Source organism: Leucopleurus acutus, assembly GCF_964270905.1.
Source record: "Leucopleurus acutus genome assembly, chromosome: 15".
NCBI lineage: Eukaryota > Metazoa > Chordata > Mammalia > Artiodactyla > Delphinidae > Leucopleurus > Leucopleurus acutus.
In genome coordinates, this window is record NC_139157.1 from 77,229,449 (window position 1) to 77,249,072 (window position 19,624).

The 19,624-nt window shown below is 45.7% G+C and overlaps 1 protein-coding gene across 2 annotated transcripts in view; it reads left to right on the plus strand.

Moving 5' to 3' along the window:
- The window catches only part of IMPG1 (interphotoreceptor matrix proteoglycan 1), a gene marked incomplete at both ends in the record, with an annotated part of 94,454 nt that overhangs the window by 67,442 nt on the left and 7,388 nt on the right, over positions 1–19,624 (plus strand). For both annotated transcript variants that reach the window (XM_082855395.1, XM_082855396.1), the window contains one exon: positions 2,799–3,018. In XM_082855395.1, coding sequence (XP_082711521.1) covers positions 2,799–3,018 — 220 coding nt within the window. The remainder of the gene's footprint in view (positions 1–2,798; positions 3,019–19,624) is intronic.

A 19,624-nucleotide genomic window follows, 5' to 3' on the forward strand; every position in this document is an offset into this window, starting at 1 on the left:
TTTTTTGCTATTATTTTATAATATAATCCCTGGCTGTCTTGAACAATGCAAGGTGGAAGAGACAAGCCTCTGAGATAGCTGTTGCTGACGGCATTCAGCTAGAGCGTTGAGATGGATTCAGATCCAATGGGCCACTGCCGCCCAGCGTCCTGGGAACAAACTTATTTTTAAGACCTTTTCATTATAGTTCCTCCCGATTTAGTTTTCCCAGGAATAATACATAACCACTCACGGACTGAACTTGGAATTTATAAACAATATGAGCGGACTTTCCCTAAGTTATAATACCACATGCCGTTTTCCAGCCATCTGAATAAAGGGTTCAAGGCTAGAAAAGTCCAGCACAAGTGAGGCCAAGAGTTCAAGTGTAAGAATTCTTTTTTTTTTTTTTAGTTCCCCTTCAATTCTCATAAAACTAAAAAAAAAAAACTGACTAAATGGCTTAGCATCCCAAGCCCTAACAAAGAAAGTGAGAAGACAGTCATGGTGGCATATAACCCTGATTTATGAAACACTCCCCAAACTCACATGTACTAGAAATACATGCACAGTGAAAACTGCTGAACTACGAACCTCTACACAGTCACGGCTAATGAAATTCAAGTACACAAGGCATAGCACAAAGATTACAGAATTTCTGAAAATAAGAGGAAAAATATTTGTAAGCTTCGTATAAGTTAAGTCATTAGCAAATTAAAACCACATAAACACCAATGCTTCAGGTGAACTTTAAAGTAAGACTTTGTGCTATTCCCCTCTCCCCCAAATGAGGTGAGTAGATATTGGGACAATCTCAAGGAACAGAGTCCCAGGGCACCGAACCCAGGTGTATTAGGTGTATTAGGGTACATGCTGGGCTGCCATAATGAAAAGATCAAGAATACAGTAACTTAAATAGAGTACAAGTGTATTTCTCTTCCACTGGGTGGGTGCGACAGCTCTGCTCTATGACGTCATCCAGGGACTCACAATCCCTTCATCTTATAACTCTGCCAACCCCAAGGGTGTTTCCTCACTCATGCAGCCAAAGCTGGGTCGCCAGTACATCCCTGTTTCCACTGTGAGAAGGGGAAAGAGAGGAGGCCCAGGGCAAGCAATTTCCTAAGCAAGTGATGCCAAAGTTGCCCACATCTCTTACACTCATATTCCATTGGTGGGAACTGGTCACGTGACCACAGCTTGCTGCAAGGGAGGCTGGGAAATGTGGTCTCTACCTGGGCAGCCTCTTTCCCGTGAAGAAGAGGAGAATGATTTGGGAGAAGGGAGAAGCTAGTTGTCTGCACACTAGCTGAGGACAGGGAATTCCCACCAGTGGCCAAAGCAATGTTAAGACATAGAGAATGAGCCTAGTCAAAGTAGGTGGGAGAAAACAGGAGAGAGCGGTTCCACACTTTGCATAAAATTTCATTTTATTTTCACAATGACCTTGTGTGGGGGGGCAGTTACTGGAAGGGGTACCAACATGTGGGTCTGGGTCAGTGTCAAAATTCTGGTGGGGTGGGGACAGGGGCAAAGGAAAAGCAGGTCTGGGCCACGCCTGGGAGATTGTAGTTTGCATCTGTGTCCTCTCTGGGTTCGTGGGTGTTGGTCCATGAAGGAGAGGGCTCACTTTCAAGGCCGGAAACAAAGCGGACATCGCTGAGTTTCAGACATTTCTGAAAAGTGATCTCAAGGATGGTCGTGGGGACCTCCCTGGTGGTCCAGTGGTTAAGACTCCGCACTTCCACTTCAGGGGGCACAGGTTCCCTGGTCGGGGAACTAAGATCCCACATGCCATGCAGCACAGCCAAAAAAAAAAAAGGATGGCTGTGGCTTACAAGAGACAGGTGTGGGAACGTGAAGCACAATCCTCTGGGGCATCATTTTGAGATTATTAAATTATAACTTGGGAAAGGTCCTTAGGGAACAACTTTTCTTCTCCCTCACAATTCAGGTGAGAGCACTGAGGTACTACAGTAGTTGATGGCTTGATGAGGTCACACCGCTGGCTAGCAACAGTCACAGGACTGACACCTAGTCTTCTGACAGCCAAGTTCTCTGCTCTTTCCACTTCACCACATTTGTGTTGATATGAAGCATCCTGCACAGACAGACGAGCTGATGTTTCAGCTGTTTATTTCAATACGTCATTTCAAATTGGTTGCTTCCAAATGGATGTCCTATTGACCCTAAGGCATAGGTCAGTCTGCTCCTGGGCTCGGTTTGGAACACGTTTTTATTTACTTGGATTTTTTTTTTTTTAAATAACTGAACCTGGCATCCCTTCTTGGCTGATAGCATTGACCTGGATTTTTTTTTCAATCCTCTGTTCTCACAATTCATCATGAAGAAAATCACTGCCCATCCATCTCAGTACCCAGGAAAGTGGAAATATGGGACATAATCACTGCAAATAGATCATTAAATAGTGGTGTTCTGGTCTCATGTTCAATCCAAACACCAACATAAAAAAGGAACTGAGGGCTTCCCTGGTGGCGCAGTGGTTGAGAGTCCGCCTGCCGATGCAGGGGATGTGGGTTCGTGCCCCGGTCTGGGGGGATCCCGCATGCCGCGGAGCGGCTGGGCCCGTGAGCCATGGCCGCTGAGCCTGCGCGTCCGGAGCCTGTGCTCCGCAACGGGAGAGGCCACAACAGTGAGGGGCCCGCGTACCGCAAAAAAAAAAAAAAAAAAAAAAAAATCAGTGTCAAAAAAGGAACTGAAATTTCTGCCTCAGATAATGAAATGTGAGTACAAATGGAATGAGCGGCATCTGAGCACTTAGAGCACCGTTAAGAGTAAACCCTCTTTTACTTTTGCAGCTGGTTCCATATCTACGATCCAATCTCACAGGCTTTAAGCAACTTGAAATACTTAACTTCAGAAATGGGAGTGTGATCGTGAATAGCAAAATGAAGTTTGCTAATTCAGTGCCATATAACCTGACCAAGGCTGTGCGAGGGGTCTTGGAGGATTTTCGTTCTGCGGCCGCACAGCAGCTTGATCTGGAAATAGATAGCTACTCTCTCGATGTGGAACCAGGTAAAAGAATCCAACCCAGAAAACTGTGGGGGTGTTTTGGTTTTGTTTGCTTAGGCACGCAGTTCAACGTTGAGGCCACAAGAATCAGTTTAAAACTGCACTTGACAGAATAACTTTTCAGAAGCTATGAATCAACGTGGTAGAAAGGTAGGGTCCTAAGACATGCAGGTGAAAGTTTTCCTGCATCCAAAGAGCAAGTATACCTCTTGCTTCACAATCTAGGCTCTTCAGTTTCCCCACAGAACAAAACTTTGGCTGTGCTTAAGAGATTTTTTTTTAACATAACCCCCAGCCAAGCTAATTTATATCTTGCCGGAAGTCAAAAGCACTTTCTCAGTGAACTGCAACCACCTAAGAAACCTTCCAGTCCTCTTCGTAGCACAATTCGGGATGAAACGGAGACAGTTTCCCGAGGAAAGAAAAATAATCATTAGACCGAAACTCAAACTTGGAAGAAAGCCACTTCACCATCACCCAAGAGGAAAATCCTATCCCTTCCCATTTGTATACCCTAGATCAGCTTCCACTTGTGCAGGTTAAAACAAAGCAGTTAGATGTGAAAAAAAACTTAAAGATACAGGGGCTGAGCCCGAAGCTAGAAAGCAAACATTTGTTCTGATGATAAAGCATAGTGTATGTACCAATATAACCAGCTATGCCCAAACTGGGAACTGTTTCCACCATTAGCTTCAAAATTCTGTTTTCTAACCAATTGAAGAAAATTTTTTAATTCTCTGCATGGCAAGGGGGCAAGGCTCCAAATCTACTGGAAAAGCGACCTTGGAGTCATGTTCAGAACAAACTTCCTAATTGGCTGTGAATTAGTGAGGCGGCTTCCTGGGGACTAACAATGAAGGCGTAGGGAAAGGCCTCGGGCAAAATGCAAACAAAAAGGCTCAGTTGGGAGACGCTTCCCTTTGATGGAGCAGAGCCTTGAGCAACTTTAAGCAAATTGCCTCCTACCTCAGTAAACAGGATTATTAAAAAGACAGACAGCCTGAAGGCACTGAGCCTGGGAGTGCTTACCTTTGAACACAAGCAGCTAAGCAAGCCCTCCGGACCCCTAAGAAATCAAAGATCTCCTAAATGCTAGTAAGATACCGCCTCTTCCCCTGAAAACTACCAGGGGGTCCCTGCCAGTTAAAATCAGAAGACCAATTCTTTTCAGTCAATTGAAAACAGGAACATAGATAGGGAGAACTTAGCATAAGAGGGACAAGGGCCCGACCCCCTCCCTTTTTTCCTCCCCAGGGAGCTGACAGGCTACTTAGAGACCCATCCAACAATAGGAGCCAAGTTGAGGCAGGGGAAAACGGGGCGCCTCTTAGATAGAGAGCAGGAAGCTGGTAATGTATTTGCCAGGGATGTGTAAGGGACCCTGGGGACGCTGGAAGAAGCACAGCAGAAAACCATGACCTTGGAGGGCTATGGTCCTGAACATGAATCCTGTGTTCTAATGATGCCAAAAACTCTGCCTCTGTGCACCAGTGTGGAATCGAATCTCAGAGACAGGGCTTTGGGTGAAGTAGAAAAGAATAGTTTTATTGCTTTGCCAGGCAAAGGGGGACGCAGCAGGCTCGTGCCTCTCAAAACTGTGTGGCCCAACCTGGTGCGGTGGGGGGGGGGGGAATTTGGTGAGGAGTTTTATAGCAATGGTTCAAGGGCAGGGTTGCTGATAAGGATGGGGTGTGTACAGGGCCTGCATTCCTTTAATCTGGCCTCAGGTGGTCTCTTGATGAGTTTCTCCAGGTTATCAACTGTGATCTTCCCCAGAAGGAAGAATGCTAACATCTTCCATTTGTTGGGGGTTTCAGTTCTGCAGAAGAGCTGAGAGATATTGTTATGTGTATCCCTTGAGGCGGAACCAGGACCCTGCCCCAAGGCTGCACTATTGTTTCTTGACTATTCCTCCCTTATCTCACCATCCCCTCCCTTCGCTGATTAGCATCTGCTTGAACCTGCCCTTTGGAACTCAGGGAAGGTCATGGAGGCTGGAGTGTATTCCCTACAAACAAGAGAGAGGGGAACAGAAAGGCTTCCGTGCCCAGGAGCCCTACAGGGTCCTGTTCAGTTTCACTAACAGCAGGACTCCATCTCCACAACTGGAAAATGGAGGTAGTAAGAGCTGTGAGGATTAACCAACACTTAGCATAACATTCAACACACTGTAGTTGACTAATAAAAGTTAGTGGTTGATATTGTAACATCGTCATTAGCAACTTGACTAATAATCTGTGATCTGAGGAGGTACCAGTGGGAACAATGACAGTACCACGACAAGGTATTTGTGTGGAGGTTCAACTGAAATTATTTCACTAATTTCTCACAACCAGTTTGGCTATGTAGTTTTTCCTTTAAGAAGCCAATAGCAATAGAAATGAGATGGTGCTAACGTCGGTTCCAGTCCCTACTGGAGCCAAATTTACACTTATTAATGGTAGAGCAAGGGGGGGGGGGTGGCCAGAGAGTGCTGGACCACCTGGGACATAACCTTACTCTACTTATTTCTTGATACTTGGAGAATTCAGAAAAATCTGAATTTTTTATACGTTGGAACTCATAGAATTATTGAATGACTGGTTGGATAGATGGATGAGGTCTGCCAAGAACGGCTGTCGTGAGCCAGCCAGGACATGAGTAATGCCTAAACGAAAGGGTTGGAGGACAGCAGAATTTGAAAGCCAAATATGGATTTTATAAAAGTTAAAAATAAATAGCAAAGAACTTTATGGATTCCTCTATATAAATCAAAACGGATAAATCTAATATCCAAAAGGGCTCCTAGTTATAGTGAGAAGCCACTGTGCCACCTTCCAACGGACAGGGAGCTGGAGAAGGTGGGAGGAGGCAGGGCTTCCTCCCTCGCAGCTGGTTTAGTTATTTCACAAAAGGCAAAGGGAAGATTCACCCATGTAGCCAGCAAGCGGCTGATGATGGATTGAACCTTACCATCTTCTACACGGGTAACCCAAGAGTCAGCATTCATCCACCACGGTGATAACCAGCGAACATATGAAAGTCCCCGCCCAAAGGAACTTGCCCTGTGGCCAAGGGTGGTCACCTTACAATGATGCTGGGATCAAAGCTATGCCTTTTCCCTTCAAAGACCTTCTAATGAGCACTTTCTGACATGCTACTCTTAGTTGCAAATTTCTGTGAGTTTGGGAATCACCAGGGAGGGATCCCATAAAGAAGAAAGCACTGAGTTTTCCTTTAAATCCCATTTCACTGAAGCCTGAGGCCTGAATAGTACAGAGAAAATATGGGGATAGAGATGAATGTAGAGAATTCTGGTCTCCCTGGCTGATCTCAGGCAGTGAGGAGGCCTGTGGTTGTTGGTGGTATGAGGGCTGGGCTGCTGCTGTCGCCATGAAGACAGCCAGCGTCGTTAAAGAAACAATGACTCAGTGACATTTGTTAAAGATGCCAAGGGAGACTTTATTCCGGGGGCCCATCTTGATGGATGTAGGGACCACGGCAATGGAGTCTCACAGTGGAGGAGAGAGATTGGACTCAGCTCTGGGCACAGCACACGCAAGTGGGAATTTATAGCCAAGGAGCAGAATGGGTCAGTGGGTGGAATATTACTAAGAAGGAACATCAGGGGTGAGAGGGGATTCTGGCTAAAATGACCTAAAAGGATGCTTGCAGAAGCCAGGCCAGGTGATCAGACACCACCTGGGAGAGAGCAGAGGATGAGGAACCTGATGAAGGATGGGAGATTCTGGCCAAACCTACTAAACAGCTTTCGTGCTAAAATTGGACAGTGAAGAGACAAACACAGCCCAAGAGTTGAGGCCGAGCTGGAAATTTTAGGGGAGCCTGAGTTAGGGTCTGGTCAAGGAGAAAAGCTTTGTCAGCACCAGAGCCGGAGAGGCAGGACACCAGCCACAAAAGTTTTGGTGGCAGTGGCCCGAGCTACCTTTGGAGGGTGGTGGCTGCCGAAGAGAGGGAAGTAGCCACCCAAGACAGAGAGGTACTTGGGGACCCACCCAGACACAGACTCACAAATGCTCCCACTTTCGTTCTCACACTATTCACAGCCCTTCCCTGTTCACAGCCTGCTACAACCATTGCTTCTGCACAGAGTTCATTAGTTTCTTACTTCTGTGAATCTGCACATCTTATAAAACTTCTTGAAACGTAAAGTGCCGATCATTAAAAAAAAAAAAAAAAACCACCTGTATACTTAGTGTTTCTAGCCTCAGTTCTCCTGTACAATTTTAGTTTGGGGAAATATGTACAAAATTAGTATTTTGATTATAGAAGAAATGGGTGTCTGGATTTTAAAACAAATTAAGGGAAAATATGCATATGATATTCAGTAGTTTTCTTCTTATTCCTTTCATCTGGAAGATGACAGCTACTTTGCTTCTAGTTTTTCAGCATAACTGGCTGGTCCAGATTTTCTCCTCACGGTGGTGTATTTAAGTGTAAGCTGTCATGGTGACTGACAGGCAAGCTGATTAAAACATCCTCCTAGTACATCCAACCAGTGCACCCAACTGCTCACGCTGCCTCTCAGGTCCCTGGACCCCAAGGACTTCAGCTTCCTAGAGAACAAGGACTCAAATCCCAATACACGCGGCCTCTGGCTCTGTTGCCGGCATGGTCTCTTCTAGTGTCTAAGGCTCGGTGGAGGCTCAGCAGTGCCCATCCCCCAGCATGTAGTAAGAGAGGTCACAGGGTCAGGGCACCGACCATCAAAATCCCAGATAACACCCGAAGGCCATTTTAGCCAATAGAAGAAGCCTCGCTGATTCGGGCTTGTTCATATAAGTATTTGCTTGAACTTACTGGAGAAAACTCTCCTTGAAATAGGATCAGAAAGGGAAATACTGTACATCCGGAATAAATACCTAGCTTGTCTACGGGAGAGAAGCCCAAGAATCTTTCCTTGGAAGATGGGGAATGTGTCCTATCATTTCAACCTTTTCCCAACCAGGATGGCCAAATACAGCAACACTAAGTTACGGGGTGTCTTACCTCTTTGCACTTTTCTTACCACTTTCTTGGAAGAAACAGACTAAAACTAGGGCTACACAACACTGGAGGGTCTCCCGCCTCAGGTGCACTGTCCCCCAGCCCGGGAGCCACCAGGCTGCCTCCTCCACACCCCAAAATGTGAAAAGCATGAATGTCATACGAATAGACAGTGAGCATATGCCACAGTCTTATTTGACTCATTAATAAGGAAATTGTTAGATGACAAATCTGGTTTAAAGAGGATATGGAAACAGAGATCTTATATAAACAGAGAACAAAAGCAAATGATGAAAGCTAAATACAAAACATAAAATACAATCATTGTATCTTATCCACTTTCTCTATGATAGCTTCTAACTTTATAGAGTTGTAAAATGCCATAATCAATAGTAAATGGTAGGTCAAACCAAGTTACCTCCTTCTAGGAGTCAGCAAAGTGTTTCTTAAAAGGCCAGACAGTGAATATTTTAGGCCTTACGAGACAAAAGGCAAAATTGAGGCTATTATGTTGGTGCGTATATAACCATTTGAAAATGTAAAAATCCAGCTGGCCGGCTGTAAAAATGCAGGCATTTAGCCGGGTCGGCCCACAATGATCCCTGTTTACCAGGCAACTTGTCATCCAGTTTTCTCCTTATTTCCAAATGTTGGGGGATTTTTCTTAAACCATCAAAGGTTTCCCAGCCTCTTGCTCTCTCCAGCCCTTCTCTTTGCTGTTACAGAAAAGTCAGACAAGTAAATGACAATGCAAAAACGATGTGGGACTCTGTTCATTCATCCCTTCAGGAAGCACTTAGGGACCGTCTGCCTAGAGCCAGGCGCTATTCTAGACCCCAGACCCAAAGGTGGATGGAGCCTATCTCTGCCCCGAGGAGCAAAAGTTCTAACAAGAGAGACAGAAGTATGTACAAAAACAGTCAGAGACTCTCTAAACACTATAGTCAGGATACGCACAGAAATGTTAGGAAGCACAGAGCAGGGAGCAATTCACTCTCCCCAGGTGAGAGAATGTCACCGCAGCCTTCCTAGACAGACAGCCATAGGGGCTGGGCCTTGTAGAATGGTGGTGGGCCCAGGCAAGGGAGGGTAAGGAGGGGCTATTCCAGAAAGGGCAGGAGGAAAACGCAGACATTTCTGGGAGTGGCGGGGTACTTCTTCCACTGTGAGAGCACCTTTGGGTACTAAGCAAGGAGTAAAGATGCTCAGAATGGAGGGAAGGGAAAGCCAGGCTGAGGCAGTGTTACCCGAAAACTGGGTTCCCCTCTTGATGGGTGTCGAATCAAAAGACACAAGCAGGCCAAAGAGCTGGAGAAGGAGTCATCATTCTGGCAAGAAGCTCTAAAGAGATTTACATCTCAAAGGGGCAGAGGAAGAATTTACAAGTTTTCTAAACTGGCTGCTCTTGATGCCAAAAACTCAGCCTCTGTGCACCGGTGCCGAGTCAAATCTCCGAGACAGAGTTTTGGGTGAAGAAGAAAAGAATAGCTTTATTGCTTCGCCAGGAAAAGGGGGTCACAGTGGGTTCATGCCCCTCAAAACTGTGTCCCAACCCGCGAGGATTTGGTGAGGAGTTTTATAGCAATAGTTCAAGGGCAGCGTTGCTGATAAGATTAGGGTGTGTTCAGGGCCTGCATTCCTTTAATCTGGTCTCATGTAGTCGCGGCCTCTCACTGTTGTGGCCTCTGGACGCACAGGCTCAGTGGCCATGGCTCACGGGCCCAGCCGCTCCGCGGCATGTGGGATCTTCCCAGACCGGTGCATGTGGGATCTTCCCAGACCGGTGCATGAACCCGCGTCCCCTGCATCGGCAGGCAGACGCTCAACCACTGCGTCACCAGGGAAGCCATCATGTAGTCTCTTGATAAGCTTCTCTTGTTCCTTTAATCTGGCCTCAGGTGGCCTTCTCTGGAATGAAGAATGCTAACATCTTCCATTTGCTGGGGGGTTTAGTTCTGTGAAGATCTCAAAGATATTGTCAAGTGTATCCCTTGAGGGGGAACCAGGACCCCGCCCCAAGGCTGTGCTATTGTTTCTTGACAACTCCTCCCCTGTCTCTGCATTCCCTCCCTTCCCTGATTAGCAACTGTTCCACTCTGCCCTTTGGAACTCAGGGAAGGTCATGGAGGCTAGAGTCTTACCTACAAGAAATGGGGGACACAGAAATATTTCCATGCCCAGGAGCCACAAGGGTCCCACTCAGTTTCACTCTAAGGAAAGGGAGGTTGAAGAAAGAAGCCAGTGTAAAGTTTAGTTGAGCTGAGGGGACTGTTAAAGCCCTCTTGGTCAGAGGATGTAGCATTTCTTTTCTCTGCCCCAGTTTTATTATATTTATAGGCAATGCCTGGACAGACCAATTATTTAGTTCCATTTGCAAAATTTGAAACAAAACCCAATCAAGTGCTTTTCTTTTCTTTTGGCCTAATGTCAGGGTGGAAGAGTGGTTTATGGTAGCAATGCCGGGAGCGGGGGGGTTATTATTCCTTTACTACTTTGGGACTAAAGAGAAGAAAGAAGATAGAATCTGAAAACCCTCATGAGATTTCCAGGTGAATTTCACCCCACATTCAGATCAGCATCGAGCCGTCTGGCTGTGTCCTCTAAAGGAGGGTCAGCACTTTGTCAGGCCAGATGGCATCTGCAGAGGCGCAGACAGGTAGGAGAAGCCACACACGCTGTTGGTACTGTGTGCGGTTTGCCTTTCACCTTTTGAAACTCCCTGAATAAATGCATCTCTGATATAAAAAGTATAAACCAACGTTAGAACTATCTGATTTATCAACCAAAAAACAATAAATCACGGCTTGCTCAGTATTCTACCGACACCCGCAGCAACTAGAGTTGTCTTTCATTTAAGCTGCTGTGAAAATTCTTCAGAAGCATGTAGAGCTTTTATGCCAGTTAGGTGTGCAGGTTGAAGATTTCAAACATGCAAAACTACATATAACTTATTCTGACTTATTCTCTCCTTGAATTCCTAAAAGTCCTCCTCAAAAACAGGCAGACTCAAGGCTGGTAAATGGTAAACATTGAAATTAACTACAGTCTGGCATCCTAGATGCTTCCGGCCAGAATGTGGAACAACAAACTCATTTTCTCTGCAAAGTGCATCATTTGTAAGATTCGCACTTAGTCACCAGCTCTGAGAAGATGGTAGATGTCACTCATCACAATAATGACGATAAAAATGATAACAGCTACTGTTGATTGACACTATTTTTTAATCTTAATAAGTAACTACACAAAGTTATTTTTTTCCCCCTATTACACAGTTGGAGAAACTGTTTCCTAAAACTGTGAGTAACTTACCTTTTACTGGTCACAGAGCCACCAAGGGCTGGAGCTGGAATTCAAAGGCAGCTTTGTGTGTTTCCTTCAACTCTACCTACTGCCTCTTTATAAAAAGGAGTCTTATCAGCCCTCCTACTGGGTATACAGAGGCTGTTTAATCTACTTAGAAAAAGTGACAACACACTTCAGTCTAATTAATCCTAGATGAACTGTTAGGTTCTACATTTCACCAAGTGAAATTTCCTACAATATTTTGTCATATTCTAGAATGCCAAAAAAAACAAAAAATCGTTCTCTCAGAAACAAAAGTCCCAAACTTGCAAATGTCCCCTTTCCGTGTACTGGTGATTGGCTCTGCTAGGAGTGCCCCTTCCGAGCTGGGGCAGCCGCACGAATCCTCTCTCCAGGAGACTCTCCCCAGCTCCCCCATCCCATCTCCTAGGTCTCTGGCCAGTCTCCTAGGGTTACACTGCTGCTGCCCCGTGCCCCCCGGGGTGCCACCACAGGGATTTTCTGTTAATGTCTGCTTCCGTTACCAGCTGGACTGCCACATACCTTTCACCCCTCTCCAGCGTTTCAACCTGTGCCCTCATCTCACACCCGAACCACCCGATGGAGCTTCCTTACGACACTCCCAGAGCCCTTCATCCAACCCCTTAATGCAAACCCTCCACACAAGCCTGGGACTCAGCCCAGCTGCAGGGTCACTTCCCACAGCCCCTGCTGTCAGCCGTCCCCCTCCACATCCTGGGACACTCAGGCCCTAAGATCAGTGCACCCAGAACACCTCAGTTTAGCTGATACAAAAATGACCGAGCGAGAATTCTTCAACTCTCTGTCCACAGTAAGACATGTGTGTTTGCCCTGGAAATGTTACTGAGAGCCTCTTATAAAGAGTTTGTGGTGGTTTTCTTGAGAATGGTGGAGAATTGAAATGAAACCCTAAGTTTCTTCGTTGCATGCCCCTTCAAGCCAGACAGAAGGCCCATTAATAACTTACTCAATTCCACAAACGTGTATTAAGCTGCAACCACGTGCATAGTACTATGCTGTGCGTTACGTATCGTTGAATAGTTATTCTCACTCTAATCCTACCCTTTGGCAATAAGTCATAAGCAAAATATTTTTGGCCGGTAATAAAATAACAATAAAACAATAAACATGAACTTAAATGTAGATTTTTTAAAGTTCTTTTAATGTAGATTTTTTTTAAGTTCTTTTAATCACTGAACTGCGCAACAGTTCTGGAGCCCCGCTAAAGCTCCGGATGCCTTTGTTCCAGTAGGACACCTAGAATGGGAGATTTCTATTTGAGCTGGAGGAATGTTAGTGATCACCTGCTTTCATTACCCCTTTTTTATAGAAGGGAGAAATGAGACACAAAGAGGCTAACCTGCATTCCCAAGGCCACAGATAATTGCTGAGAACCAGCTCTTCTCGCCCAGGGTGCCTTCCTGGAGGCTTCAGCATTGACAGTAGGGATAAGCAGGTTCACTCCGCGGCAGGTGCGGCCAAGCCCAGGACGTTCTCAGGACTTGGGAAAACAAGCCCGATGGGCCTGTGTGGAAGGTGAGGTTCCCCACACAAACCCCCAGAAGGGCGCCACATTTATTCAATGACTAAGTACTCCCCACCAAGCACTGAATTAAAATGACATTCACGCCTCAAGAAGGGAGCAGTCAGACGACCAGCGCTGCATGAGGATTTCCTGGGCTCTAGACTCTTTGCCTTCATGAATATTAATTTTAAACATTAATATTAATAGAAATCTTTAAAATTATATTTTATGTCTGCGGTGGTATAGAGACAGATATAATGCAGGTTGGATTCTATTAATTTTTTTCTTCTGATTTTAAAGAATTTAAAACACGTTCGCGAGCCCCTAAAAGTACGGTCGGTGGGCTAGTGCGTCCCGTGCCCTGCAGATTACCATTGATCCGGATGTGTGGGGTTGTCATTCCGTGATGCCCCAAGGAAAGGAATGACACGCCCTCCTCCCCACCAACAAAGCCGGGACCGCAAAGCCTAGGTTGTTCGGGGGTTAGGGGGCCCCAGCTCCCCACTCCTCTCAGACGTGAGGCTGGGTCGCGGCTTCCTCGGAACTCCGGGGCCCTGTCTCTGCCTTTTTGAAATGGGAAAAGATGATCCAGGAGTTTGCACCACATGCCCCAGCCGGCCAGGCCCGATCTGCCGCGGTGATCACGGCGTCCTAAGGGCTCTATCAGCGGTCCCCCGAAGCTGATTCTGCCACCGCGCCAATTCCAGGCGGACCTCGCCTCCCTCCACCGGTGCGCTCCGCACAGCGGCTTTTAAGCAGACAAAAATCAGTTCGGGCTCTTACCATTTCATCCCCTGAATCTATTCCTACTTCTTTTGCTATTGAGCGCCATCTAGCGATCACTAGGTTTCATCGCATTAAAATGTTAAAAAACAAACAGGAAAAAAAAAAAGTCCACAGAAAAGTCCTAACAGGCCCTCAGCCCCGGCCAGACCAAACGAAGCCTGAGTTCCAGCCATACTGAACTGAAATCCTGCCCTAGGACGGGACCCGATTAAAGGAGATGCCTCACTTCCGGTCTAGCACGTGAGTGTTAGGACCGCGCAAGGGAAGGGGATGGTGAAATGGTAAAGAATGATGAAGAAAAGGGCGGAAAGACAATCAATACTCAGCCCCAAGGATGCGGTACAAGTGACAGGACGATCTGGGGGGAGGGGTGGGTGCAATGAACCGGAGTTAGTGACAGGTGGGCCTGAGACCCTCAGAGCGCTGGCGGGAAACAAGAGTCTATTTTCAGGCATGAGTGCACTTGGGACCAGAAACAGAGGGTTGGAAAAAAGACAGTCTTGGACCATCAGGAACCTATGGATTTATAAGCTGCTTGATGACCTGGATCGTAATCTTTTTTAACTATAACTGTAAAGTGCTTTCAAGTGTCCTCTGCAGGCAGGGGGTATTCATTTAAATGCGTTTTGATCATATGATGTAGGACTGAGAGACCACCTCCCTCAGTCAGCAGCTGGGAATACTTTTCAAGACCTTTGAAATGCACACCGAAGACATGATAGAAGCAAATCCAGGGGAGAAACTGATACATAAAATGTGCATTGCACTGGAAATCTCAAAATGATCCAAGCCCCACATGGCAGCTCCATTACCACAAGTCATGTTCATTGCTGTCACATTTGAACAACAGAAAGAAATGTGGAGCCACCGTCTGTCAGACTGTGCTTTCTATAAGGGAAGCTTTCTGCCTCATGAAGGAGTCTTGGAAGATGAGGGTTTTGAGCTTGCTTTAATTAGGAGATTAAGGTTCAGAGGAAAGCCTTCCTGGACATCTGATTTGTAAACCAAAGAGACTGGAGATGCTGGCGAGTTTCGCCTCCCCACTGCTCTCTCCCTCGTCCCTATTCACCCCTCCAAGCCCTGAAGGGCCTCCTGGAAACCCCATATTTGAAACCACTAAAATGATGTCAAAAGCTGAACATGTTAATCTTGGGTCATACTACCTAAAATGGGCTTCAATTTCCTTACCTGGGAAAATGAGGTCAGCACTGTCTACTTTGGAAGATTATTGTGAATATTAATGAAGACACATGTTTCAAGTGCCCAGCACAGTGCTAAACAAACAGTAACCCTCATTACATGCACGCTCCCAGTTCATATAGATAATTGCCATTGTTCTCCTGGCGAAGCTGGAGGTTCAGGATCATGATTTCTGAGGCCAAGTCAGGGACAAGGCCTGAAATGAAATGACACCAGTGCTCTGACTATGTTTGGAAACCACGTGGGAAGCCAAGGACCAAGTGCCAGGATGAACCTGGACCTTTCCCACCTGCTGCAAACGAGGATCTACTAACACAGTCAACTCACTGAGTGCCCTGGGCTGCCTCTACAGAGAGATTGTCCAGTTTGCTCTGCAGAAGAGCTATCCACATGGATTAAGGATAGAATATTAAGTCATTTTGCTAGCAAGCAGTTATGATAAGCCCAGAGGATGTCCCAAATCATACTAGGTGTTTGCTGGGTGTGGTACAGGCTTATAGAGAAACCTCTTGGGAGTACGCACCATCAAAACAATCTATTTAAAGGGGATTTAAGTAAACCCAGGAAGCTAAGGCATCATGAGGCCCTCACTTCCTCAAATCCACACACAACCTGATAGTGACTTGAAAATATCCTTCTAGAAAATGGCAGCTAATTGTTCTCTTCCTGACCGGCTGCTGATCTCAAGTCTTGTCCTCCCTTTTTCCATGCCACACACCACATTCAGAACAGAGCATTTTAGGTTGTTGCTGCATAATGTTGAGATTATTAATCTTGACCAAATCAAGAGCAAAGTGCAGGAAGTTCAGACCAATTTGTTCTGCGCATGTCCCGGGGAGTTATGTTAAGGAAGAGGCAAATAGTTGTGTGGTCCACTCGTGAATGAGTCCATCATTCTAAGGAGAATGAAGAATGAAAAAGAAAGGAAATAACAACGTAGGGAAAGCTTTGCTTAAGAAACTTCTACTAGTTAAACTTTCATCCATCGTAGAACCATCTCTCCTCTTCTATGGCCCTGCCTCTGCAGAATCAGCCTAAAGCCCAAAGTTGTAGGTGTCCCTCAAAGAATGATATGTAAGTAAAGAGGGTCATTTTTTACTTATGAAAAAAATTTTTCATACATTTTTAAGGTAATAGGAGGGGACGCAGTAAGAGTTGCCTCACAAATTAATGTAAATATTCGTCTCTTCTGTTACGATTCTAATTAACTGAGATTGCCTTTACAAACCATGGTCAACAGCTCCCCCTGGGACTCTTTCCTTCCCTGGAACCTGTCCTCACACAGTCCACAAGATGGGGGGGCCGGGGGGAAGGGGGAGGACTTGAGCGCAAACAGCCTTGATCTTGGCAACATTCAGCCTCACTGAGTCTTGGCTTCCTCATCTGCAAAGTGAGCAAACTAGTGGAGAAGGTCTCCAAAATACCGTCTAGCTCTAAAATTCTGCCTCAAATGTAAGGTTTTAAATATGGATAAAATAAAAATCTAAAGCAATTAGCTGGACTGGAATTCTTAATACTAAAGAGTTTGAAGGGCCAATTTGGTATTTGTTGAGTGACTGTCTTAGGACCCAGGAAGACGTACACAGCAAACCAAAACAACTAGGTGACGTGAAGTCTTGTACTGTTCTAGGCTGGTCCCAAATAAATGACATGGGAGAAGCAAGTAATCTATAAACTAGGTGCATTTGTTTGTCAAATATAGCCGATTGATGGCCCCCAGATTTGGATAAATTCATTTCTCCAGTGTTGCCTTACTGTGTTCTGTTCAGCTTTACTGGTACATAGACATAGACTACGCCTGGCTGGGCTGAAGGAAATATTGGTAAAACAGAAACATTGGGCTTGCCTGGTGGCGCAGTGGTTGAGAGTCCGCCTGCCGATGCAGGGTTCGTGCCCCGGTCCGGGAAGATCCCACATGCCGCGGAGCGGCTGGGCCCGTGAGCCATGGCCGCTGAGCCTGCGCGTCCGGAGCCTGTGCTCTGCAACAGGAGAGGCTGCAACAGTGAGAGGCCCGCGTATCGCAAAAAAAAACAGAAACACTTTTTTAAACAGGAAACTCACCTGATTATCACACATTTCCTATTACTCTTCGGAGGGGTAGACTCGGTGCATTCAGTCTGCTTTCCCAGGTAAATCTATTTCTCCACTGCAGAAAGAGGGCAGAGGAGACGCTGACTCTTCCCTTCTGGCCTTTGCTTTCAGGACTGCAGGCCTGGCTGTCAAGTTGCTGACAGCTGTTATTTATTAAACCAGGCCCTGGACATGAAACACCTGGGTTGTCAGAGTAAATCTGAGTCATTTTCTAAACAGTGACAAGGACCCCTTCGCATGGCCAGCTTTAGGAACTGTGAGGCAGGGAAACCCGTTCGCATTAGCCAGGCCTGGCTGTCCATATGGACCCTCAAGTTGCAGAGAAATACAACTTTACGTAAAAACGTAGCAGGTCTACTTTGCTGGGAGACCCCAAAGTATGTTTTCAAGGACCTGCTCTCGCCCTCCCTCCGCCTGGGCTGGTCTAGCCAACCCCCTAGCTCTCATTTTCCACCACGAGGGGGCGCTAGATCGGGACAGTGAACACGAGGGTCCGTGGAATTCTCGCCCCACAAGCTGCACCCCACACACCTGCAGGGCTTCTGTGGTCAGTAAACTTGGCAAAGCGGCTGACTCCAGCCTTGCCTCGAAGATGCGCAATAGATATTCGCTTATTAGTGACTCTAAGAGGTTTAAAAGTAAAAAGAGAAGGGGGTGCAGCTGGAGGGAGAGAGAGTCCAGGGGAAAGAGAGAGAAACCGGTTATGTTTATTTCATGCAGCATTTAAAAAAAAAAAACTTATTTAGCCACCAAACCTATTTTTAACATAAAACTTACTAAATCCTGCTCAGTTGGAGTTCTGCAAATGTTCCCGCTTGGGAAATACTATACCAGACGATCACGGAAGCAATCCTAATTCTGAAACTTCTAAGATCTATTTACATATTTTCTAAAGCACAAGTCTGATCACAGCCCTCCCCTGCCCCCAAATCCTCCATGGCTTCCACCTGCCTGTAAGGTCCAAATTCCTTAGCACGACCTTCAAGACCCACCGGAGCGTGGCCTGAACGTACCTCTCCAGTCTCAATTCCCTTCCTCCGTGTGCACGAGTCTCTGCTCTCCTCCATGCTGGGCTTCCCCTGCCCCCTCTTCACATGGCAGTTGCTTTCCCACCTCTGTGCCTCTGCTCATGCTGGGTCCAGTCGGAGTGCCTTTCCTAGTCGTTGCACATCAAATGCAACCCACTTTAGACACACAGTTCAACAGTCCCCTCCCAGATAGCTCTTCTCTAACATACCCTCATAGTGAGAGCCCTTACACTAGACAAGATACTGGGCTTCTTGTGTAGAAACATCTGTGTATATGTCTTATTGTCCCCTAGGGTTCTTGAAAGAGTGGCTTCATACCCGACTGCCTGTCCTCTAGTTCCTAACACATAATCGGTGCTTATTGAAATAATCTGAAGGGTAAATGGCTGATGTGATTCAACAGGAAACCTTCCGGGCGGAAGAGAACAGTGGTCTGGGGACCAGAGGCCTGTTCTGGTTCTGCCATCAGCACGTGGGGACGTGGGCCTTCTGCTTCTCCGCCCGAGAGCTCGGTAGGCTCAGCTCTAGAAAGACAGGGAAGGGGCTGGCAGGGGCCACAGGCCTTCCAGAGCTAAATTGTCTGAGATTCTCCTGATTTATACTCCACCTTACAAAGAACTTGAGGCAATCTTACAGAAATAAGAAAAGAGTGAAAGAGAACAATTGATGACAAAAGAAGAACAGAGACCTGAGGTCTATTTGAATTTTCCAAAGGAAAGGACCTCTCGCATGAGGGCCTTAGGGATCACAAGAGACTGAGAAAAAGAGATTTTTTTAAATCAAGAAATCATCCTGAGTTCTCAAAACTGTCCATAAAAATGACTATTTTATTACTTCTAAGGTATCTCTCATCTTAAATATATAAGATCACCAATTCATCTCTGCAGAAACTGCTTGCCTTTAAAAAAAACCTAATGGGGCTTCCCTGGTGGCGCAGTGATTGAGAGTCCGCCTGCCGATGCAGGGGACACGGGTTCGTGCCCCAGTCCAGGAAGATCCCACATGCTTGCATACCACAAAAAAAATAAAAAAATAAATAAAATAAAAAAACCTAATGAACAAAAAAAATTTTTTTGAAGTATATTTGATTTACCATGTTTTCAGATGTGCAGCAAAGTGATTCAGTTATATATATATATATATTTTTTTTTCAGATTCTTTTCCATTACAGGTTATTACAAGATACTGAATATAGTTCCCTGTGCTATATAGTAGGACCTTGTTGTTTATCTGTTTTATATATAGTAGTGTGTATCTATTAATCCCAATTCCCAGTTCATCTGTACCCACTCCTTCCCCTTTGGTAACCATAGTTTATTTTCTATGGCTGTGAGTCTATTTCTGTTTTGTAAATAAATTCATTTGTATCATTTTTTTTAGATTCCACATATAAGTGATATCATATGATATTTCTCTGTCTCACTTCACTTAGTATGATAATCTCTAAGTCCATCTCTGTTGCTGCAAATGGAATTATTTAATTCTTTTTATGGCTGAGTAATATTCCATTGTATATATGTACCACATCTTCTTTATCCATTCATCTGTCAATGGACATTTAGGTTGCTTCCATGTCTTGGCTATTGTAAATAGTGCTGCTATGAACATAGGGGTGCATGTATCTTTTTTTTTTTTTTTTTTTTGCGGTATGCGGGCCTCTCACTGTTGT